This window comes from Apium graveolens, chromosome 1 (genome assembly GCF_009905375.1).
Source record: "Apium graveolens cultivar Ventura chromosome 1, ASM990537v1, whole genome shotgun sequence".
In the NCBI taxonomy this organism is placed as follows: domain Eukaryota; kingdom Viridiplantae; phylum Streptophyta; class Magnoliopsida; order Apiales; family Apiaceae; genus Apium; species Apium graveolens.
The window spans coordinates 18,160,530-18,186,926 of NC_133647.1; the positions used below are offsets into that span (position 1 = coordinate 18,160,530).

At 36.2% G+C, this 26,397-nt stretch overlaps 3 protein-coding genes and 1 pseudogene across 3 annotated transcripts; all 4 read left to right on the forward strand.

Annotated features, from left to right (window-relative positions):
* Positions 1-7,001: 7,001 nt before the first annotated feature.
* Positions 7,002-8,136, forward strand: LOC141661515 (putative carboxylesterase 2). Its single transcript, XM_074468538.1, has one exon. It carries the CDS (start codon positions 7,107-7,109, stop codon positions 8,055-8,057), a length of 951 nt encoding a protein of 316 aa, XP_074324639.1. The 5' UTR covers positions 7,002-7,106; the 3' UTR covers positions 8,058-8,136.
* Positions 8,137-9,411: 1,275 nt separating this feature from the next.
* LOC141661524 (putative carboxylesterase 12) lies at positions 9,412-10,718 on the forward strand. The gene has a single exon (XM_074468546.1). The coding sequence runs from the start codon at positions 9,633-9,635 to the stop codon at positions 10,587-10,589; it is 957 nt and encodes a 318-aa protein (XP_074324647.1). The 5' UTR covers positions 9,412-9,632; the 3' UTR covers positions 10,590-10,718.
* Positions 10,719-11,252: 534 nt separating this feature from the next.
* LOC141661543 (putative carboxylesterase 1) lies at positions 11,253-12,941 on the forward strand (annotated as a pseudogene).
* Positions 12,942-12,994: 53 nt separating this feature from the next.
* LOC141661532 (putative carboxylesterase 7) lies at positions 12,995-14,172 on the forward strand. The gene has a single exon (XM_074468552.1). The coding sequence runs from the start codon at positions 13,107-13,109 to the stop codon at positions 14,055-14,057; it is 951 nt and encodes a 316-aa protein (XP_074324653.1). The 5' UTR covers positions 12,995-13,106; the 3' UTR covers positions 14,058-14,172.
* The last annotated feature ends 12,225 nt before the right edge of the window (positions 14,173-26,397 follow it).

Genomic DNA, 26,397 nt, shown 5'->3' on the forward strand with positions numbered 1-26,397 from the left:
AAATATCACGAGAGCTGCTAGGGTTACAATGAATAATATTCTCGAATTAAATAACACATATAGTGTAAACCCTATGCTGTGTTTATATAAACACACAGTTACAAGATAATCTTCTAATTGATATAGAATATAATTCTGCTTCCTAATATATATCAACTAGTTATCTTTTCTTCCAAGTATTCTATTCTTCATAGAATTCTTCTCCATGCATATCTCTTCTTATGTTTGTCTTGATCTTCTTTCCTTTCAATCAGCCGCCTTCCTTATCTGAAAGTCTTCTTTAATCCTGATATTATCTCCTGATAAATATCTTCTGATAACTTAAGTTCTGATAACTTAAGTTCTGATATCTTAAGTCCTGACTTCGGTATAAGTACTGATTTCCAGTTAAGTACTGATTTGTCATGTTAAGTAAGATCTGAAAACTAAATACAAATCATAGTAGACATGACATCACAAATATATCTAACACCTTAATACTCCAAACCCTAATTATATAACCTTATATCGAAATGACTCATCCTTTTCTTTTTAATCTTATAATTCGAACCAAAACACATAGTAAACCAAAAAAATAATTCGATAACCAAACAACTTATTCCTTTCTTTTTAACTCAAAAATTCGAACCAAAATAATGGAACTAAGCCAACAAATCAACATGCAACCACTTATTGTCATCATGCATAATCTAGATTTTTTATCCTAGCCTTATTAGGACTTAAACTAATTAAATGTTGCCATATCATCCATTGATACCACAAAATTCTAATCAAAACAAAGTCATAAGCAACAAGTTATCAAATCACAAATCTCATCAACCAATCAAGTAGTTTAAAAACTGTTTCTTTATTACAAATCCAAGCCTTATTCAGCCTTAATCAAAAAAACAACAGGCAACTCTTAAATTAACATGCAAAGTCAATTTTTATCTTTAAAGCCTATTTTCAGTCAATTCTTAACAAGACAACCCTTTAAACACTTTTTCTTTTATATTAAGATCGAACCAAAACTCCTCTAAATCCAATCATCAATATGTAAGTCCAAAAATTATCTATTAACTAGAAATGATCAACATGCAAGCCCAAAAGTTAACTATTAACTAACAATAATCAACATGAAAGCCCAAAAGTTAACTATTAACTAACAATGATCAACATGCAAGTTCAAGAATCAAGCATAAACTCAAGTTCAAGCCACAACTCATCCATTCGAATCATTTAAAAGAAAGACCGAACCCAAAAACTAGATTTTTAAACCAAAACCCTTTGCAAAACTCGAATCAAAATCAAACCCCCTTTTTACAAGCAAAAATTCAAACCAACATCAAAATAAAACCAAAGAATAGCACATAATTTAGTGCAGTATACTCTATTAAGATCACACACTAAGAAATTATGTTTTCTTAGATATTACCAAGAGATGTTGATGCAAAAACCTTCTCAAACACTTACATAAAAAGAGTATATAAATAGAGGATTGTAAATGATGAAGATCAATGACAATATCTTTAAATTCTAAGTAGAATTTAGTGTTGCATGTAGGTGAGAGAGAGAGAGAGAAAGATAACTCGGGTGAGAGAGAGGGGAAGAAAGAGAAAGAGCGAGAGAGAGAAAAAGAAAAGAGAGAGGAGAGAGTTCGGTGGAGAAGAGGGGAGAAAGAGAAGGGAGGAGGGAGTTTATATAATGGATTGGCAGGGGTAATATGGTAATTGTATCATATTTTGATTTCTCATTTGTCTTTTCTTTTATTTTTAAGCTCAAAAACTTTCCTTTCTTCCCGAATCTGGTTAAACCTTTCTACGAAGATATTTTTAACAACATTTTGTCTCCAGGTTTGAGTAGCACATCCTTTCGGCTCTGGTCCGCATACTTTCACTTATCGATCTTGAGCAGCTATCAGCCTTTTACGAATCACTTCCACTTTCATTTTCGTTTATTGTACTAATTATAGGCCTAACAGCTTGCGCAAATCAACTTCATCCCAATAAGTAGGGGGTCTGCATTTTCTTCCATACAACGCTTCATAGGGCGGCATGCCGATACTTGCGTGATAATTGTTATTGTAGGAAAACTCAATCAATGGTAAATGATCGTCCCAATTTCCTTTTAAATCCAATGCACAAGTTCTGAGCATATCCTCGATCGTTTGAATAGTCCTTTCGCTTTTTCCATTTGTCTGCGGATGATACGCAGTGCTCATTTCCAACTTTATTCCCAAATAATCATGAAATTATCTCCAAAATCTCGAGTTAAATCTCGGATCTCTATCAGACACGATAGACACTGGTACTCCATGACGCATCACAATGTCATCCAAGTACAACTTAACCAACTTTTTCAATGAGAATCTTTCGTTGATTGGCAAGAAATGCGCGGATTTTGTCAATCGATCGACTGTTACCCAAATCGCATCATGATTAGACTTAGTCTTTGGCAATCCTACCACGAAATCCATCGTGATATGCTCCCATTTCCATTTGGGTATATCCAGTAGTTGAAGCAATCCACTCGGACGTTGGTGTTTTGCTTTTACTCTTTGACACGTATAACATTTACTTATCCATTCTGCGATCTCCTTTTTCATGTTCAGCCACCAATAACTTTCTTTCAAATCCTTGTACATATTCGTACTTCTAGGGTGAATCGAAAATTTCGAGTTATGCGCTTCGTGCAAAATCTCGTGCTTTAATTCTACAATGTTAGGAATCCAAATACGCGAGCCAACGCGATAGATTTCTTTTTCATCATTTTGAGCTCTCACTTCTTCTCATGTCAATTTACCTTTTTCGTGATTCATCACTTGTTCTTGACAACAACGAATCTTTTCCAAAATTTATGGCTAAAATGTCATCGCATACATTGCTTCATTTGCAACTTCTGGAACTCGTTCTTCTATTTATAACTTCTCAAATTCTGTGATCAACTCTTCGAACGAAGTCAACATATTCAACCTTTCCTTGCGGCTCAACGCATCCGCTACAATATTCGCCTTTCCAGGATGATAACTTATCGTGTAGTCGTAATCCTTAATCAATTCCAAACATCTCTGTTGCCTCATGTTTAGTTCTTTCTGCGTAAAGATATACTTTAAGCTCTTGTGATCCGTATAAATATCATACTTTTCTCCGTGTAAATAGTGTCTCCAAATCATAAGAGCAAACACAATTGCTGTCAATTCCAAATCATGCGTAGGATACTTCTGTTCGTGCGGGTTTATCTGCCTTGACTCATATGCTATTACCTTTCCGTGTTGCATTAGCACACAACCTAGTCCTTTATATGAAGCATCTCTATAGATTACAAACTCACCCTTTTTATCGGGTAGAACCAACACTGGTACAGTTACTAACCTTTTCTTTAGCTCTTGAAAACTTTCCTCGCACTTGTCCGTCCAAACAAACTTCTCGTTCTTCCTTGTGAACTTAGTCAATGGGACTGCAATCTTAGAAAAATCTTGCACAAATCTTCTATAATATCCTGCTAGTCCGAGAAAACTTCTTACTTCCGTATGAGTCTTTGGCCTATCCTAATTCATCACAGCTTCTATCTTTGCAGGATCGACTTTAATACCTTCACTGTTTACTACATGTCCAAGAAACTGAACTTCCTTTAGCCAAAATTCACACTTTGAAAACTTCGCATACTTCGCGTATAACTTTTCATTTCTTAAAATTCCAAAAGAGATCCTCAAATGTTCCATATGTTCAGCTTCCGTCTTGGAGTATATCAAGATATCGTCGATAAACACTATTATGAACTTGTCCAAATATTGTTCTAACATTTATTCATGAGATCCATAAATGCAGCTGGCGCATTCGTCAAACTGAACGCCATTACCAAGAATTCATAATGCCCATATCTTGTTCGAAACGCCGTCTTGGGTATATCTCCCGCTTTAATTTTTAGCTAATGATACCCAGATCTCAAATCAATCTTCGAGAAACAAGTAGCTCCTTTCAGCTGATCAAATTAATCATCGATTCGCGGTAGAGGGTATTTATTCTTAATCGTCAACTTATTCAACTCGCGATAATCGATACACAGCCTCATACTTCCATCTTTTTTCTTCACATATAGCACTGGTGCACCCCACAGGAATTACACTTTCTTTTTATCAATTTTATCCATGCACTGAGATTTATAAAACTCAAGTTAAAGTCACCAAATTTGAGCTTAATTTTTCATATTTGTTCTAATAAATCTTTGAGTTGAGTGAGAATCAAGATTAATGTTTTCTCTATTTGAACTATAATCGAGGTAAATCATTGTTGCTTGAGTCACCTCATCGGTTTGATAGTTAAAGTTTTTGACATATTCAATAATTTATGTAGATCAGTACAAAAATATGACAAGGGTCGAGCCGCGCTCGAGTGAGAACTCTTAAAATGAGCATAATGGGAATTGGTGATTTTAAAAAAAGTTGAAATATTAAATTCGGTAAATTAAAGATTTTATGCAAATCAAAAATTTTATTTTTTTATAAAATTACCAATTTTAACTACAAAAATTAATAGTATTCACAGTTCTCATTTGAGTAAAAGTCGATATGACTAATATATATATTAAATAAAAAACCCAACAAACTTTTAATTTTTTTGTAATTTAACCAAATAACTTATTTTTTCTCAAATTAACCCAACTAACTTTACAAAACTATGAAAATCCTCACTATAGTTAATCATATTTTTAAAGTAGAGTCTTTATAAAAAATATATGTTCACACTTACTAATATTTTAATATAAAAAATAAATTGAATATAAACTAATCAATCAAATATATTTTATAAAAAATTGATATTATATGTGAACCCGTAATAGTAAAATCAACTTTTTATATCCGAGATTTAGTATTCCATGATTGTAACAGCACGTACTTCCGGACTATTAATTCTAAATCAAAACTAAAATCAAATATAATTTCTTGATGAAAAAGTCTATTACAGAGGTGACTATTACAAACGCGCAGCTAAAAGCGGAAGCCCAAAGGTCAATCTACTCCAATTATAAGTCCTCGAATTTCAATGCTAATCAACTCGAATCTTAGACCAAACCTGAAATTGTAAGAATGAGCTATACAGCCCGACAAGAAAACAATCGATCCAACTAGTTGGCCAAGTAACATGAACACATATAACAAAATACGATAATCTATACAATACGATATACTAAACAAACACTTTCGATACGTATCCTTATTCTTATTCGATACACATACCACATACCACATAAACAACAATAATTCAAAACCATAATCCATGCCAAGACCACTACAACCCCGTGATAACGGTCCTAAATTTTCAGAAAACTGTCACTACAATCCGGTGACTACAGTCCTAAATTCTTATTCAATATTTTCACAAACCATGACACAAATCAAAGATCCAAAATTATCATCTAGACACCACAGAGATACAATAATACGACAATACGTATACTATAACTCATAATACTTTCAAATAAATCATCACTTAGCCCAAGTTTTGATAATCAAATATACATGTATAACACACAAGTTTGAAAACACTAGCAAGATCGATCGAAAACTTACCTCAAAATCTGACCAGATCTGAATTTACTATTTTTGACCATCTAAACGACGTTTTCTTGGAAACAATAAACACAAAAGTTGTAGAAAACGAAAACACCTTTCCGAAAAGTCCGGAATCAACAAATTCGGACTTACGATAAATTTTCTACAAATTTTACAAGATTGCTGATTTATGTCGAGAAGAGCCCTACGAATTTTATGAATAAAAACGAGTAAGACGAAAATGGTTTATTTATAGCGATACAAAACCCCATGTCTTAACCTACAAGTTATCCATATTAGAATCTGGTCCAAATTTTAGGCCCGTTATTCTAATTCAATTTTAAATCCTAATCTTAATCAAATTTTAATACTTTTTTTTCTATTATTCTATTATTAATCAATATTTAAAAAATTACGGGATATTATAATGATTACAATATTTATGCATAATTGAAATTATTAAAATATTAGATCAAAATAATATAAATAATAAACTTACTTTTCGTGTGTAAATATAGTTTCTTGAGTTTGAGCGAAAGAATAAGTTTATTACTTTTATTGATGTTATCAATTTTATCATTTTAGATTAATTCAACTAAATGTGCAATTTTGTTAAATAAAAAATTATTTAATTAAAACATTTAATTTAAACATTAGCCTATCTGTCTATTTTTTTCTAAATTGGTTACCGGAACGGGAACTATAGTTAAATTTCTATCCAAATTTAAATTAAAATTTTATAATTTATAAGAATTTGTTGGATTTTGGTGAAAAAAGATGAGTAGTTAAAATGTAAAAAAGTAACAAAATGGTTGGTGTTTTCTCCCGCTGCTAACTCATGGAGACTATAAATAAAAAAATATGAGGCGATCGGGCTGCATCCAGAACTGCCTTATTTAGAAGCCCAGTTGGCTCGCACTGTACGCAATTCCAACCTAAGGCCTGGCCCGTTCTCCCCTAGTCCAATTATTGAAAGAAGACAAACATAGCATGTGACAATCAGTAATGTGTACAGTAACGTGTATTTAATTGAGATTTTGAATATTTGATAATAATTCATAGATTTTACAAGTTTTCATTGCTTTTAAATATTTGCGGATTTTGATGGAATTGATAAAAAAAATCTTGCCAGTCTTTATAATTCTGTAAAAAGTTTAGATATCATTCAAAATCTCATATATTTTGGTGAGATTTTAAAAGATTAAAAATGTACCATCAAATCGATCAAAATTTACATATTTTTCAAATAAAACAAAATTCATGGACTTTTAAATATCATAATATTTCAATGCAATTTTTAAAATCTAATTGAATACCCATTTTGATAGATTTTTTTTAAATTTAAATTGAATACAATCAGGTTTTAATTAATTTTTACAATCCAAATTAAATATCTCCAGATTTTGAAAGAGTTTTAAAAATCTAAATTGAATACTCAAGGATGTTCAAAAAATCCTTAAAATTCCTCATAAATACACCCCTTGAATAAACGAGTTAAGTGAAGATTGCATCTACACTGACATTCACATAAAAAGTTAATCAGCTTCCCTTCTCTTCTGAATTTTTGATCAACTTCATGGATTCTACTTCTGAGATCCTCCATGATTTCTCCCCTCTTATTCGAGTTTACAAAGATGGCAGGGTCGAACGATTGAGTGGACTTGAAACTGTCCCTGCTTCGTTCGACCCTGCCACTGGCGTCCAATCTAAGGATGTCAAAATTAGTGACACTGTTTCTGCTAGACTTTACGTCCCGAAATCCGTAAAACCTGATCAGAAACTGCCACTTGTAGTTTACTTTCATGGAGGTGGTTTCGTGATTGGAACGGCCTCCTCACCGGTTTACCAGACTCATCTTAACAATCTTGTGGCTGAAGCAAACATTATGGTAGTCTCAGTAGATTATCGTAGAGCCCCTGAACATCCCCTACCCGTCGCGTACGAGGATTCATGGACATCCTTACAATGGATTGCTTCTCATTCCACAAGAGCCGGTCAAGAGCCATGGCTAAATGAACATGCTGATCTTCAAAGTGTGTTTTTTGCTGGTGACAGTGCAGGTGCTAACATAGCACACAACATGGCTATTCGGGTTGGGACCGAAAAACCGAATGGCTATAACGTCGAAGGGATTGCACTGGTACATTCATATTTTTGGGGACAGGAAGCATTGAGTGGTGAACGTATTGAGCCTAAAATCAGGGACTTTCTGGACAGGTTATGGTTTTTCATAAAGCCGGATACTAATGGTTTGGATGACCCGTTGATCAACCCGGCTTCGGATTCAAGATTGTCGAGCCTGGGGTGCAAGAGAGTGATAATATATGTAGCTGAACAAGATGTTTTAAAACACAGGGGATTGTATTACAAAGAGCTACTGGACAATAGTGGTTGGGGAGGAAGAGTTGAAGTAGTGGAAACAAGAGATGAAAACCATGTATTTCATTTGTTTGATCCCACAACAGACAAGGCCGTGTCTTTGGTTAAGTCGGTTGCATCTTTCATAAACAATGGGAAATCAATCTGAGTTTGATCTTAGTTACGACTTACATTGTATTCAGTAAATTCCTATCTTTCATCAATAAACATATACTTGTTTCCTTCAATTTTTTCATGTTTGTGGGAACAATAATCTCGTAACATGCATCAATTATTTCCAAGTATATATATATTACAGTTTTAGCACCAAATTATCGTAATTAATATTATTTTATTTTCTCTTTTTTTCTATTGTATTCTTAACATCCTTGTTATCAATATTTGTTTCAATGGTTGGCAATCAAAGTTGTTCAAATATTCATACATCATGTATCTTTAAAACTAGATAAAAAATTATAGATGTTTGGTGGTGATGTTTGTATTTTTGTTCAGTGCCAAAATTTGGCTAATTTGGTTAATATTTCTTAGCTTTCAACGTGTAACCAACAATATTGTCTTATCACATCATGACACATGACATTTTGACACCTTTTTGACACATCGCAGATGTTCTAAATAAATAATCAAGTAAAAAACACCTCGTGATCCGTGTTATAATTTGTAACTAATTTTAATGAAATAAAATTTGAAAGTGACCCCGACACACGACCTCCTCAATCTGAAAGTGACTCGAAATGATTTGTCATTAAATATATATTAATTTACACTTAAATACTCGATTTCTTTTTCTTTTTTCTATGAGGAATCTAGATTTCATTTAAAACACAATAACTACCTAAACTCGAAATTGCAATCAAATGATAGCTACTTACCATCTGAAACAAAACAAAATGATAAATAATAGTATTTGATAATTGATAGCTTAGGAGGGGAATAATTTGGAGGTACTTTAAAACCCAAACGGAACCAACAACTACATGACATCTACTCTGGCGGAGAGATCCTCGTTGTAGAAAAATCCAACTCCATTACGTCCAAACTCATGAGGCATAGAGAAAGATGATCACGATAGCTTGATGTGTTTTAAATCTTATTATGTCCTTGACATATCAAGCAAAGCAAGCAAACTGAGTGCTACCCTTAACTACTACTATAATCTATAATCAGAAGAAATCACAAGTAACAAGTTACATACATCTCGGATTTGCTCTATAAGCAAATGATAGTTCACAGCATCAATACAAGTCACAACGGGGACAAAAATGTTTTACATACGCTTGTACAGAGAACGACACGGGTTCTATACTAGTATGTTAGTTGAGATGATTAATCGTGAAATCTAAAAACACAATTTCACAGCTTTGTTAACACGAATCTTCAACAAATTGCCACTACCATAGATAACATTACATCAATTTGTATAATAATAAAACCAAAGACGAAAAATTCTAAGCGTCTTACATAGGACACCCCATTGTTTCTTCTTGTGAAGACAAGAGCAAAAGGTTATAGCCGGATAACACGTAATTAGATGATGATCATGTTAATCGCCCTATTATGTTTATTAAAAGGACCGCTGAAATATTTAATTAATTAGAGAAAACCAAGATTGTGTGAAACTTGTTCTTGCTATTTTTGTCGAAAATGAAAATATAAAGGCTGTACTAGCCCACACACCTGGACATCAAGTTTCTTTCTCTTGAATTTTTACTACTGACCCCTCATGGCTTCTACTGAGGAAATACTTCATGACTTCTCCCCCTTTTTCCGAGTTTTAAAATGTGGCCGGGTCGACCGATTGATAGGGAACGTTACAGTTCCTGCATCAGTCGATCCGGCCACAGGCGTGCGATCCAAGGACGTTATAATTAATGCAGAGTCTGGTGTTTCTGCTAGACTTTACTTGCCAAAATCCATTGACACTGGTCATAAACTTCCGCTTTTTGTTTATATTCACGGAGGTGCATTCGTGATTGACACAGCTTTCTCGCCACTTTATCACACTTTTCTCAACAACCTTGCAGCCGAGGCCAACATTATCGTTGTATCTGTGGATTATCGTAGAGCACCAGAACATCCATTACCAATCGCGTATGAAGATTCATGGGATGCCATACTATGGGCCGCTTCACATTCCTCAGGGAATGGTCAAGAGGCCTGGTTGAATGAGTATGCTGATTTTCAAAGTGTGTTTTTCTCGGGTGACAGCGCAGGTGCTAACATAGCACATAACATGGCCATGCTTGCAGGGTCAGAAAAGGTGGAAGGTATGCATGTTGAAGGGATTGTTCTGGTGCATCCATTTTTTTGGGGGAAGACACCAGTGGGTGGCGAGCCTGCTGACCCTGAAAGCAGAGCATTTTGCGAGAAGTTGTGGCTTTATGCCAATCCAGGTAGTAGTGGGATAGATGACCCGTTGGTGAATCCAGGCGCAGACCTGAAGATTTGGAGCCTAGGGTGCAAGCGAGTTTTAGTTTTTGTGGCTGAGAAAGATAGTTTAAGGCATAGGGGAATTTATTACAAAGAGTTGTTGGAAAACAGTGGCTGGGGAGGCAAAGTTGAATTTGTGGAAAACAAAGATGAGGATCATGTATTTTTTCTGTTTAATCCTACATCTAACAATGCTGTGTCGTTGGTTAGGTCAGTCGCCTCTTTCATAAATGAGGGAAAGACAGAGTAAGTTCGCGTTTAGTTACTGTGACAGAGTAAGTTCGCGTTTAGTTACTCTCACCATTCCCCGCCAAATAATGCTCAATAAGTGTTCAATGCACATGAACCTGAATAAGCAACTGTGATTAAATTTGTTTCATCGATCTTTCTTGGAGCCTGAAGTTAAGTTTCATCAAAACTTAGAAGAAACGACAGTAAAAAACAAGAAACAATATAAGAAAGAGTTAAATGTTAAGGATCTACCTAGCTAGTTCCTGACATTACTAAGTTATGGGTAATACTCAATTAAGAACAACAAAATTTGTGAATAATTGCAGAACTTTTGCTTCTCGCGGATCTGAAACTCAAATGAGTAAAATATTTGCTTCTGGCGGTTCTGGGATTCTCAGATGAGTAATATAGCCACCAAGTTCTTAAGGTTCTTCAGGCATAGTTATCATTGATTCCGGAAAATATGAGACCTCCATCACGACCAAAAAATTAGTAAAAAAAATCCAAATGTTTAACAGAAAACGGTGTAATGATTGAATTGGCTAGGAACTTCAACTAGAAACAAGAATAAGCACACAACTGAGAAACGAAATCTATATTATTTACAAAAATCGTAAACGTGTGTCTTTAATTGACTAAAGGTCTCAACTATAATTTAGATGTCATCCATCTACCACATTTATCATGCTTCTCGTTAATTTGTTATAGAAAGGACAGGATAGAGCCACGCACAAACACATACCGGCCAGTTTATCAAGTTTCTCTCTTAATTTTTCACTCTAAACAAATCATGATGGAGTCCTCGAATGAAATACTCCTCGACTTTTTCCCTGTGTTTCGAGTCCTGAAAGGTGGCCAGATTGAGCGGTTGATGGGGAACGACACAGTTCCCGCATCAGTCGATCTGGCCACAGGCGTCCGATCCAAGGATGTCACGATTAATGCCAGTACCGGTGTTTCTGCTAGACTGTTCGTGCCAAAATCTGTTGATGCTGATCACAAACTGCCACTCTTAGTTTATTTTCATGGAGGCGGTTTCGTGGTTGAAACTGCGTTTTGGCCAGCTTATCATACTCACCTCAATAACCTTGTGGCTGAAGCAAATGTTATAGTTGTCTCTGTTGATTATCGTAGAGCCCCCGAGCATCCCCTGCCGACTGCCTACGAAGATTCATGGGAAGCAGTAAAATGGGCTGCTTCTCATTCCTCAAGAAATGGTCAAGAGCCATGGCTGAATGACTATGCTGATTTTCAAAGAGTGTTTTTTGCAGGTGACAGTGCAGGGGCTAACATATCACACAACTTAACTCTTCGAGTGGGATTGGACAAACCGGAAGGTTTCCACCTCGAAGGAATTGTTTTGGTGCATCCATATTTCTGGGGAAAAGAAGCAGTTGGTGGTGAACCTGTTTAGCAGGAAAGTAGAGCCTTCGGAGAGAAGATATGGCTTTATACCTGCCCGGGAAGTAATGGTGTTGATGACCCGTTAATTAACCCGGGCTCAGATCCGAGGATATCTAGCCCGGGATGCAGGAAAGTGTTAATTTTTGTAGCTGAGCAAGATTTTCTAAAACCCAGGGGCGTGTATTACAAAGAGTTACTGGAAAAAAGTGGTTATGGTGGAAAAGTTGAACTTTTGGAGACAAAAAATGAAAATCATGTATTTCATCTGTTCAACGCCACAACAGAAAATGAGTGCGAGTATGTGTCTCAGTCGATGTAGTGCTTGGTTTGAACGTTTTGACACCAATATAATAAAAAATTTATCGATCTATGATATCCACTCTTTGGGAAGTCATCATTTCCTCTTGTTGTGGCATGTCTTATTAGAGCATATTTTACATTTTGAACAAATGTGCCAAAAAACATACAGAGACTTAATTTGCGAAAACTGGTAACTTAGCACGCTTATTAACCCGGGACTGGATCCAAGAATTTGCGAAAATTAGTTATAATAATTGAAGGTGAGAAAGATGTTACAGAGAGCAGCTGGAAAAAAAGTGGTCGGCCAGGAAAAGTTAAATATGTGCAAATAAAAGATGAGGATCATGTGTATTTCATCTGTGAACTCGCAATGTTGTGTGCTTGGTTAGGTCAGCGGTATTATTCATCAACGAAGAAAGAACGGCGTGGCAATGTGTTTTGATTATTCTTAGTAAGAATTTCTGTTGGTACATGTTGGGCATATATAAGAAAAATCCTTAATAATAAACAACATGATTTATGTACAACTCTCTATGATTTATGTGTAGGAACTTTAGGTTGCTAGAAACAAGAAGAGAACCAATACATGACAGCTGACAATTGACAATAGAAAGCTCATTTAACTAGAAAACTAGTACTATAACAGAATTACGTCCACGACAATGTGTCTACAATTGACTACAAGGACCTCTCAATTATTTCTTCTCAAATGTCATCTATCTACCACATTTATATTTCTCGTTTATTTATGCAACAATGGACCTAATATAACCACACACTGACACACACACTCATACCAAGTTTATCTTTCACTTAATTTTTTCAACTTACTATGGAGTCCACTAATGAAATACTCCAAGACTTCTTCCCTATGTTTCGAGTCCTTAAAGCTGGCCAGATCGAGCGCTTAATGGGGAACGATATCGTTCCTGCATCAGTCGATCTGGCCACAGGCGTCCGATCCAAGGACGTCACAGTAAATGCTAGTACGGGTGTTTCTGCTAGACTTTACGTCCCAAAATCCGTTGATGCTGATCGCAAACTACCACTTCTAGTTTATTTTCATGGAGGTGCTTTCGTGATACAAACTGCATTTTCGCCGGCTTATCACACTCACCTCAACAATCTTGTGGCTGAAGCAAACATTATCGTTGTTTCCGTTGATTATCGTAGAGCCCCAGAGTATCCTGTGCCTATTGCCTACGAAGATTCATGGGAAGCTGTAATATGGGCTGCGTCTCATTCCACAAGAAATGGTCAAGAGCCATGGCTGAATGACTATGCTGATTTTCAAAGGGTGTTTTTTGCAGGTGACAGTGCAGGGTCTACCCTATCACACAACTTAGCTCTCCGGGTCGGGTTGGAGAAACCGGAAGGTTTGAACCTCGAAGGGATTGTTTTGGTGCATCCATATTTCTGGGGAAAAGAAGCAGTGGGTGGTGAACCTGTTGATCCGGGAAGTAGAGACTATATCAATAATCTGTGGGTTTACACCAGCCCGGGAAGTAACGGGTTGGATGACCCGTTAATTAACCCAGGCTCGGATCCGAGGCTATCTAGCCTAGAATGCAAGAAAGTGTTAATATTTGTTGCTGAGCAAGATCTTTTAAAGCACAGGGGCTTGTATTACAAAGAATTGTTGGAGAAAAGTGGTTATGGTGGAGAAATTGAAGTCGTGGAGACAAAAAATGAAAATCATGTATTTCATTTGTTTGACTCCACAACAGACAATGCCATGTCCTTGGTTAAGTCCTTTGCATCTTTCATGAATCAGGGGAAATGATTGCGACTTTGTGAGATTTTGTCAAAGTCGTCCATGTAGGGCTTTGGTTGTAACCTTTCCAGATAAATAAATCAAATAATTTATGGCTCTATGACATCAATGTAGTCTTTGCCAATGATTCTTGGGTTCGCATGTAGCATAAGTGCATCTTTACAAACAGGGAAGCAAGTGTAAAATATTTATCATTCGATAAATAAGTTAGAGTACTTGCATATGTAGTTGTGTACCTTGTGCTCACTCTTATATCAGTCTGCTAAATATACATCATAAATATTAAAAGAACACATCAACTACATCAAAACTTAAAATAAAATAGAACATCTAATATTAAGAGTGCATCTCCATATCTCCATACTTATTACAAAAGTCCAACTAAAATGTTACAATAAAATCTGAAAATCAGCAATATAATATCAATGGATAAATCAACATTGTCATCCAAACTCGATCCATACATATACATTAAACAAACAAAATATAGCAAGTTTGATTGTAGATCACTTACATTAAAAAAAATTAAAATATATTAAGTTAAGAAATATATTACAGGAACAGTTTAACAAAATTTAGGCATTGGTTTTAGAAACATTACAATAGGCAGTAACTTACTATAATTTTTTGCGTTTATGTTGAGCATTCTCAATGATTTCAAAAAGTGAAGGATTAGGAGTTGTAGAACTTTCGTGTCTTCGTTTTAGCGAATCAATTGACATTCTTTTGTGTGGATAAATCCTAGGTTCAAGAGTCGGTGGAATAGATAGAATAGCAATTTTGGAAATTTGTTCTCTCACGTCTTTCTTTTGTGTGAGAGGCAATCTTTGATATTTATCATTAACTCTTTCAAGTAGACCTTCTATCTGTTTATTTTTGTTATCACATCTTACCGGACACCTTATGTCAAGTCTTCATTGTGGATATATGTAATCAAGTTGCAGGGGTTGAACTCGAGCTCTAATTATGTGAGCACACGGAAGCCCCATTGAACTCGTAAAGTTACCTCTACATGGTCGCAGGACATCATATTTTCCCAATTAATATTGCTTCAAAAGTTCTAGATACATGACCAACTATTTGCTTAAATAACGGAATCTGAAATTTATTTGATATGTGTATCTTCTCGGATGAAAGCCGGGCCTTGATATCATGAAATTCATTTTCTATAACTAGACAAATATTTTCTTTTACACCGTGGAGGTTGCTAGTAAAGACTTGGAGATAACTTTTAAGTTTTGGCTAAGCACCTTCAACTCTTGACGTCACATGATTCCCAAAGTGATTCACTTTATTCATCCACGCGTAAATAAATTTTTCCTTAAAAGGAAGTCAACTTTTCTCAATATAGGCAATCACAGATGCATGATTCTTGTATTTCTCGAGAAACATACTCCAAGCACCCAAAAATGATTTTTCTCCGGGTGATCTTATTACATATGTCCAAGTAGTATAAATTATTCTCAATCATCTTTAATTTTAAAAATTTTCTTGCATTTTACCATCATATTCTTTTTGATATGCCATACATATAAAAGATGAGCAGTATTAGGAAAGATCACTTTTATAACATTCATTAGTGCCAACTCACGGTCTGTAACTATTGTCAAGGTTGTCGCTCAAGTCCAAGCATTTTTCGAGAACTATCAAGTGCCCCTCATAATCTGAAACTTCTTCCTTTTGTAGATATATTACCGCAAAAAAAAATGTGGTGTTAAAACTTGTAACTTCAACAATACTGAAAAGAGCCATCCTACATTTATTTGTTTTATAAGTGCAATTCATAAGAAAAGTAGAGAAATAACTTCTTGTCAATGTAATCGATGAAGGATGTGCGATGAACAAATGAGCCAGATGTCCATCATGATCATACTTTAAATTATATAAAAACTCACCTTGTCCAAGTTCTTGAAATAGTGTCGGGATCATTGTACATCCATGCAAGCTATCTTTTCGAATTTTCGCCCTGCATTATAGATACTTCTTAAAATGGACTGAAGGTTTGTATTGCTCTGACGAAGAGAAGTAATAATTTGCCTCGCGGAAATTCCAGACATTGTCATCTCTCGAATGCGAATAAGCTCATTTTCTGAAAATCGTCGATGAGTTGAATGCCCTGACATGTCACTAAAAGGAACATGATTATGTATCTGATTTTTGATTTCAATCTCCCGATATCCATCACTTTTACATCTTTCCCAGATTTCAAATGTATGACGAATGAGAATTTAGCGACGTAATTAAGTGAATAAAATGTGATTTATGTGCAGTGATTATAAATTATGTGATTAAGTGTTGATTAATGGTTTTTACTTTATATAAGTATATGGGAGCATAGATAGAAGCGTTCTAATTTAAAGAGTCAGCTTAGGAGTTAAGCTGTGTTGTCGGGCCGTCAGGTAGAATGGAACCCGTCCTAAAAAGGGATTAAAGTATTTAAAATGTGAAATATATGTTATTATGTGAAATGAAATGTTTGAGTAAAGTATTGCGTTCTAGTGACGTGTCGGTCGATAAAGGTAATTGTGAAGCGTAATTGAAACGCTGAGCGTCGGGCCGTTAGGCAGAACGTGACCCGGTACGCGTAAACAAGAATAATAATAAAAAGGGAAAATTTTATGAACATACATGAGTTGTGATGTGTGAGTATATGTGATAGCTTGTCTATATGCATGATTACGTGATCTGTTAATATTTTTATGGATTTAAGGGAATTATTTGATTTAAATAAGGTTTATTTAACCTTTGCACATTTCTATAAAATTATCTGAGTAAGGTAAAGGTATGGAATTTATTTTATTATCTTCGAAATAGTCCTAGAGACTTTATAAAAATGATAGAAGGATTTATTTCATGATCATTGTATTTTTAAAAATGATTTTATGTATTAAAATGCTATTTTTAGCATAAACTTGTAAAAATCATATAAAATCAACCGTACGCTCAAAAGTTTATTATGAGTAATGGTTGGAAATCTAATTTCGAGATCTACGTCTTAAAATTATCATTCGCAATAATTTTCAACTTTATGAAATAGATATATTTAATATTCAATTTTTATTTTATTGGAGTAAAAAGAGAAAGGAAATCAAATCAAAAGGGGAATTAGTAAATTACTAAACTACCCCTGCCCCCTATTATATATAAATCATTTCTTTCTTCCCCCTTTCTTTTTCTTCTTTTCCCGTGGCACTCATCTCTCTCATCTCTCTCGATCACTCTTCTCTCTCTTTCGGCTCTCTCTCCATCTCTCTTCTCTCTCTTGCATGCAACAACAAAAACTCACCCAAATTCAAATATTTTATCATCCTTAGTCTTCATTTTCGATACACTACTCAAACACCACTTGCATGTAAGTGATTATGTAAGTTTCATAGTTCCATCTCCATGGTTGTATTCAAGGAAATGCGATTTCTTGATATATGATCATAAGAGAAGATTAAAGTGATTTTGTGGTTTAAAACTCAAGAGGAGACCCGTTATGGGCACTCTTAAGTTCGACCACCACCGGCCATGATCCAAGGAGAGCCGGTGGGATTTTAAGAAAATGATGTTCTAGTTGAAATAATGTGATTTTTGAGCTTTATGCACTTTAAAAATTGTATGTAGCCTTTGCATGTCTTGGTTTCTTGAAAAGTTCAAAAAGGATTTTGTATTTATTTTGAAATTTAAGTGTGTTGATTGATAAAAGGATTTTTATTATTGTTTTAAAAGTATTTGGACTTGTGTAATTGATTGGATGTTTAAGAAATCAAAATTTAAGGGTTGCATGTTGCGGTTTTGGTTCGGTTTTTGTACTAATAAAAAGGGAATTGGATTTTGTGACTTGATCTTGGTGTAAACTAAGTTTAATTAGTAAAAAATGAGATTGCATGTTGGTTTAAAAGAAGAATTAGTGATGCATGTCATTGTTTGGTTCTTGAGTTGTGATTTATGGTTATAGCCGAATGAAAAATGGGTCTAAACGAGATTGGTTTGATGCTAAGTGAATGTATGCATGTTTAATTGGAAAATTTGATTAGGGTTTGAGTCACTAAGTGATGTTTTGATGTGTAATTAGAAAATTGTGATTAAAATGAGTGTTTGATTTAATTAAGAGATGAACTTGAATTGCATAGCATATATATATGATTTAGTTCGAATTTTTTTAATAAAGAAAAGGATGTTAGTTTAAATGTTGGATTATGCTAGAACTAAAGTTGCATGGTGTAATTTTTGAGAAATTTGATTGTATATATATGGTTATGGTTCAAATTTTGATGATTAAAAGAAAGGAAAATGATTCTTTAAAGGTTTTTGAATGAGTTATGTGTTTATTTGAACTAAGTGAGTATTTGATTGATTTTTGCACAATAAGGCGGAATAGGCCTAAAGAGTTAAAAGTCGAAACTTGGTTTTTGATAATCGAAAGAATGATTGGGTGTGTATATGTGAATATCTATGGATTTGATTGTTTGATTGTGGTATGTGGTTCAAATTAAGGAATAAAAGAAAAGGGAACTAAGTTGATTGATTTTAAAAGCTATAAGTGATAGTTATGGTCGTAAAGATTTAGTTGTGAATGAATCGTGTACTCGTATGAGTTATACTAGTTTGATTTGAGGAATAGTCGAGATTAAAGTGAGTATAAGTTGATTATTGAGTATATAAAGATATTAAGGCTATGAGAAAAGAATGTGTTATGTGCTATGTGTATGTGTGTATAAACTATACTCGTATAGTTCGAGTCAAGAGTATAATCGAGCTATCGTATTGAGTGAACGTTCCGGGAACGAGAGTTGAGAAACTAATTAAGGTTTTGGTTTTGATTGTAGATTCGGAGCATGAGGGCATTCAGGCTAGGAAAGATACTAGGTGGCAGTAGTTCAACCTTCAGGAAAGCGAATTCACGCAAGTAACTGTATTTACTTGTGTAAATAGTTATAGAGAGGATATTGTTCATGCCAAGTAGAGTATTGAACTGTTAAAGTAATGAACCCCTGTTATTGATTTTGAGATTCCCTTTCATTGATCTTGTGAACTTGTTATTGGTAAGCTTATTGATCCAACCCCGGTTAACTCTTTCCTATTCAGTTGTTATACCATGAACTGTTATAAACCCTATAAGTACCATTATGAACCCCTGTAATGATGCTTCAATTCCTTGTTTACCTTATCCCCTATTGATTCTTGAAACGGTTTTGATTTCCCTAACTTGAGTACCATGTTATCATTGATCAAGATCTCTAGAATTGAACTTTGCTTGTCCTTGATTCATTCCCTTAACATTGAATTCTTGAAATTGAACTTAAGAATGAGTTTCGACTTGAAAGAGTCCGAATGATTTCATATTCTTGGTAATGATAAAATGAATTTAGTAAACCTACCTTTTTCCAACATAAGGTTTTCCAAACGAATTCCTGATGGATTGGATTGGGACGTAAGAGGCTAGTGGGACTAGTCCAGTCATAGTAAGAGGCTAGCGGGGCTAGTCCAAATAGCGGGGCTGAAATTATGCCATTGGTACCTTAAAGACTAGATGGAGGTCGATACGGGCTGATCACACGTATTATTAGTATGAAATGAAAGATAAAGTGGTCCAATCAAGGGTTCCATAATTATTTAAAAAAGAATTGAAACTTCCTACTCAATAATTGATTCTTTGAAAATGAAAATGGTTTATATTGCTTTGAAAAGAGTTGATTGTGATATTGTGAAGCTTATAGCTCGTGAACCCTGATTTTTGATTCTGTTGATCATATAATTGATTCCTTATAATGAAAAGATTATCGCTTTCCATTCGAAAGATCATTTGTGATCCTGTTAATGATTTCTGATGAATGTCGGCTTTCACCCTGCCTTGAGCTTTGTTCCTTGAAAGCCCAAAAGTTTCTTCATAACCCCTTTTCATAACCTAAAAGATAGAAATCTTCCACCTAGAATTGATAAAGTAGAATGCCCTGAGATCAGTAAAGTATATTATGGATTTTATATCGTAGAACTGCTTTTAAGTTACTTGCTGAGTTTTATACTCATATATTTTATTTTAATCTAACCATGGCAGTTAAGCAAGAAGATGGTCAGGCTTAGGCGCACTGCTCATAAGAGCGTACCTGGTGGGCCCTATCGTCTTGAGGGCTTCCGGTTGCCAGAGCAGGTAGTACAGTTTTGAGTGAGCAAGCGCTTAGCCAGAGTGTTGTAAAGATACAATGGGTTATCTGTCGGTTCCAAGACGGGATCGACTATGTATATTTGGTTTTATTTTGGGTTGTAAGTTATATTCTATGATTGGTAGTTTTAATCTTGTCTCATACTTTATCCTGTTTGATCCTATTAGTAACTAATCGGGGTTTATGCTTATTTAATTAGTAGATTAAGGGTGTGTGGGTCCTCATTTCCTAACCCCGAGATTGAGGGCGTCACAAGTTGGTATCAGAGCTACAGGATCTAGTCCCTGAGACAAGTTAGGATTGAAAAGGGTATTTTGGGTAAATATTTTTATCGCGAGAGAGTTCGACTCATATAGAGTTGAGTTAGACTATTAGGTATATTCTAAGGAAAAGTGTGTATTAGCTCAAGTGGTAACTATAGTTAGGGTGTGAGTTAGCAAGAAGCTTTATTTAACCCTAACGCTGTTTCTTGGTTGCTGTATTATGTTTTCTCTCAGGATCCCAGTAGCGGTAGTGATTCTGATTCAGAGATTAGTTTGACCGGTACCCCAGTGGACCCCATTCCACCCTCTCCGGAGGAGCCTATGTATGTTAGTTCAGATCCAGAGGAGGATCCTTCTGAGAGTAGTGAGATCCCTATGCAGATTTCACCCTTGAGGCCATATTCAGAGACCCCTGCCCCTGAGCCAGAGTCTGAGATGCCTAAGATTGTGTCTGTCAGTGTTGGTGGCAAGTTAGCCCAGGATCGAGACCTCCCGTATTTCTGAGTTGGGAGCTTTGGTGGATAGGTTGATTCGAGACTCTAAGCATAGGACTTCAGTAGTGATGGAGGAATGGAGAGCTAGGATTCAGTTGGTGGAGCAGGTTGCCCGGAGGAGATTGGATGAGGGACCATCCACTAGTGATGCTGATGCTGAGGCCCGGAGGCTGCATAAGATCATTCGCTGGATGTTGGTTGTGTTGAGAGAGATTCTGGATGATTAGTTGTTAGGCGGGACTTTTGGTTGAGCCCGTAGTTGTTGTTTTTCAGCACCGGTAGGCTTTGGGATACTTGGTCAGATGCCGGGATCCCTTTTTCATTTATTGTATTGTATCTCGGAACTTTGTAGTAGTAGTTGTTAGAAGTTAGGGGTAGATAGGGGATATTTTCCAGTTTTTCCTCTGTTTAACCTTGTTATAATGTTGTACCTTATCTCTGAACTTGTGATAACCAGACTTTTATTTATGTACCCTTGGTTTGATGAATCCATTATATATCTTGTTTTCTATTGTGCACCCTAAATATCCGCATAAACTGTTCTGAATACCATGATTTCATACAACCATGTTTAAAATCCCGTAATATCATAACCTGTGCCATAAGAAAATAACACTGATATGAGAATTATGTAGTAATAGGATTGCATGTACAAAATTGGGTAAAGCTTAAAACCCGCAAAAAGAGATTTCATAATAAATGTTGATATATATGCCATGTTATCGTATTGCTAAATAATTGCTCAATCAAGTTTGTAAGAAATGATCAACTCACAAGAACACCAAGAAGAAGAAATTCAAACCCAAGACCCAGAAGTGAATCCAGAAACCACCATGATGAGCAGACTTGCTCAGCTTTTGCAACAACCCGTAGCCCCTAAAGTTGGAAACTTCAAACACTTTCAATCCGTTCATCCCCCAGAATTCCTAGGTTTTCCAGATCCGATAAAAGCACAGTCGTGTTTAAGAGAAATGGAAAAAGCGTTTGAGTTAGCAGAAGCTAAGGATGACAAGAAAGCCCAGTATGCGAGTTATTACCTTAAAGATGAAGCGAGTTTCTGGTGGGAATCTTCGAAGGCATTGCTGGAAGGAAAGGACTTATCATGGGAGAAGTTTACTGAAATGTTTCTGGAAAATACTTGCCAAGTTATATGCAAGACCAGTAGGAGATGAAGTTTTTGGACCTTAGACAAGAAGATATGTCGGTAGCGAAGTATGAAGTGAAATTTTCGGAGTTGTCTAGATTTGTACCTGAGTATGTAAATACGGAGGCAAAGAAGGCTAAGAGGTTCCAACAGGGACTTAAGCCATGGATTAGGAGTCAAGTGGCATTGTTGGAGATCAAGAATTATGCCGCCTTGGTGCCAAAGGCAATGATAGTAGAAGGAGAGCGTGAAGCTGTAAAGAGAGAAAATGAAGGAAGAAAAAGGAAGTTTGAAAGCTCGGAGCAAGAGAAAGGAAGTTCAAAGTTTAGAGGGAAATTTGGTAAGAATGGTGGAGGTCAGAATCAAAAATTTCAGAAGTTTAAACCCGGTAACGGAGCCCAGAAGAACCGTTTCCAAAAAGCTGGACAACCGGGAAAGGATAACAGACCTCAGATTCAAGAATGCAAGGTTTGTGGAAAGAGACACCCAGGAAGATGTAATAAGTTGGACGTGACCTGTTTCAAGTGTAACCAGAAAGGGCATTACTCATCAGAGTGTCCAAATGGAGAAAAGAAGCCTGATTTAGCTTGTTTCAAATGTGGAAAGGTGGGCCATATGGCTAGAAACTGCAAGGAGCCTGTTCAGAAGGCCAATGTTCTTAGGATTACTGGACCGCCGCCTCTCCCAGCACCGTCAGCTCAACCCAGAGCTAGGACTTTTAATATGACAATGAAAGATACTGTGCAAGATGTGGATGTGGTGGTAGGTATGCTTGTTATTAACTCAGTAGAAGTAAAAGTATTGATGGATTCTGGAGCTACTAGATCTTTTATCTCTGAAAGTATTCTTGATAAGCTAAATTGTGTTGCGTACCCACTGAAACCTAATTTGATTATAGAGATAGAAAATCAAGATAAAGTTATTGTTAATAAGGTTTGTCCCGATTGTGATGTGGTTATAGAAGGTCGGCACTTTTCTGCTGACTTAATTTCTTTTAAGTTAGGAGATTTCGAGGTTATATTAGGAATGGATTGGTTGTCAAACCACGAGGCGCAGATAGAGTGTAAAAGTAAGAAGGTGAAGTTAAGAACCAAGGTTGGTGATGAGGTGATATTCAAAGGGAAAAGAAAAGAAAAGAAATTTCTAACGGCTATCGAGACGAGAAGATTATTACGTCAAGGATGCGAAGTTTATTTGGCTCATGTTAAAGACGTGGAAAAAGAATCCATGAGGATTGAAGATATTCCAATTGTGACGCCCTCAATCTCGGGTTTAGGAAATGAGGACCCACAAACCTCTAATCTACTAATTAAATAAGCATAAACCCCGATTACCTACTATCAGGATCAACATGAGCTATTGGGATATCTTCAATCCTTACGGATTCTTTTTCCACGTCTTTAACATGAGCTAAATAAACTTCGCATCCTTGACGTAATAATCTTCTCGTCTCGATAGCTGTTAGAAACTTCTTTTCTTGCCTTTTTCCTTTGAATATCACTTCCTCACCATCCTTGGTTCTTAACTTCACCTTCTTACTTTTACACTCTATATGCGCCTCCTGGTTTGACAACCAATCCATTCCTAGTATAACCTCAAATTCTCCTAACTTAAAAGGAATTAAGTCAGCAGAAAAGTGCCGACCTTCTATAACCACATAACAATTGGGACAAACTTTATTAAAAATAACTTTCTCTTAATTTTCTACCTCTACAATTAAATTAGGTTCCAGAGGGTACGCAACACAATTTAGCTTATCAAGCATACTTTCAGAAATAAAAGATCTAGTTGCTCCAGAATCCATCAATACTTTTACTTCTACTGAGTTTATAACGAGCATACCTGCCACCACGTCCACATCTTGCACCGCATCTTTCATTGTCATATTAAAGGTCCTAGCTCTGGGTTGAGCTGACGGTGCTGGGAGAGACGGTGGTCCAGCAATCCTAAGAACATTGGCCTTCTGGACAAGTTCCTTACAGTTTCTGGCCATATGGCCCATCTTTCCACATTTGAAACAAGCCAAGTCAGGTTTCCTTGCTCCATTTGGACACTCTAAAGAGTAATGCCCTTTCTGGTTGCACTTGAAACAGGTCACGTCCAACTTATTACACCTTCTCGGGTGTCTCTTCCCACAATTCTTGCACTCTTGAATCTGAGGTCTGTTATCCTTTCTCGATTGTCCTGCTTTCTGGAAATGGTTCTTATAAGCTCCGTTATCGTGTTTAAACTTCTGAAACTTTTGGTGTTGACCTCCACCATTCCTTCCAAACTTTCCTCTAAACTTTGAACTTCCTTGCTCTTGCTCCGAGCTTTCAAACTTTCTTTTCCTTCCTTCATTTTCTCTCTTCGCAGCTTCACGCTCTCCTTCTACTATCATTGCCTTCTGTACCAAGGCGGCATAATTCTTGATCTCCAGTAATGCCACTTGACTTCTAATCCATGGCTTAAGTCCCTGTTGAAACCTCTTAGCCTTCTTTGCCTCCGTATTTACATACTCAGGTACAAATCTAGACAGCTCCGAAAGTTTCACTTTATACTCCGCTACTGACATATCTTCTTGTCTAAGGTCCAGAAATTTCATCTCCAACTGATCTTGCATATAACTTGGTAAATATTTCTCCAGAAACATTTCAGTGGACTTCTCCCATGATAAGTCCTTTCCTTCCAACAATGCCTTCGAAGATTCCCACCAGAAGCTCGCTTCATCTTTAAGGTAATAACTCGCATACCGGGCTTTCTTGTCGTCCTTAACTTCTGCTAGTTCGAATGCTTTTTCCATTTCTCTTAACCACGACTGTGCTTTAATCGGGTCTGGCAAACCTAAGAATTATGGGGAATGAATAGATTGAACGTGTTTGAAGTTTCTAACTTTAGGGGCCACATGTTGTTACAAAAGCTGAGCAAGTCTGCTCATCATGGTGGTTTCTGGGTTTACTTCTAGGTCTTGGGTTGGAATTTCTTCTTCTAGGTGATCTGGTGAGTTGGCCGTTTCTTACAAACCTGATTGAGCAATTATTTAGCAATACGATAGTATGGCATATATAACAACATTTTATTATGGAATCTATTTTGCGGGTTTTAAGCTTTACCCAATTTTGCACATGCAATCCTATTACTACATAATTCTCATATCAGTGTTGTTTTCTCATGGCACATGTTATGATATTACAAGATTTTAAGCATGGTTGTAGGAAAACATGATGTTCAGAACAGTTCATGCAGATCTTTAGGGTGCACAATAGAAAACATGATTTATAATGGATTCATCAAATAAAGGGTTCATAAAAAGTCTGGTTACCACAAGTTCAAAAATAAGGTACAATAACAGGGTTAAACAGAGGAAAAACTGGAAAATATCCCCTATCTACCCCTAACTTCTAACAAATACTACTACTACAAAGTTCTGAAATACAATACAACAAATGAAAAAAGGATCCCGGCATCTGATTAAGTATCCCAAAGCCTACTGGCGCTGAAAAACAACAACTACGGTCCCAACCAACAGTCCCGCCTAACAGCTAATCATCCAGAATCTCTCTCAACACAACCAACATCCAGTGAATGATCTTATGCAGCCTCCGGGCCTCAGCATCAGCATCAACATCACTAGTGGATGGTCCTTCATCCAATCTCCTCCGGGAAACCTGCTCCACCATCTTAATCCGGACTCGCCACTCATCATCCATAACTGAAGTGCTCTGCCTAGTCTCTCGAGCTAGCCTATCCACCAAAGCTCCCAACTCAGGAATACAGGAGTAAACAAAATCTCGGTCCGGGGCTAACTTGCCACCAACACTGACAGGCACAATCTTAGGCATCTCAGACTCTGGCTCAGTGGCATGGGTCTCTGAATCTGACATCAAGGGTGAAATCTGCATAGGGATCTCACTACTCTCAGAAGGATCCTCCTCTGGATCTGAACTAACATACACAGGCTCCTCTGGAGAGGGTGGAATGGGGTCCACTGGGGTACTGGTCAAACTAATCTCTGAATCTGAATCACTACCACTACTGGGATCCTGAGAGAAAACACAAAACAACAACCAAGAAACAACGTTAGGGTTAAATAAAGCTTCCAGCTAACTCACACCCTAACTCTAGTTTCCATTTAGCTAATGCACATTTTTCTTAGACTATACCTAATAGTCTAACTCAACTCTATATGAGTCGAACTCTCTCGCGATATATAAATATATACCCAAAATACCCTTTTTAATCCTAACTTGTCTCAGGGACTAGATCCTGTAGCTCTGATATCAACTTGTGACGCCCTCAATCTCGGGGTTAGGAAATGAG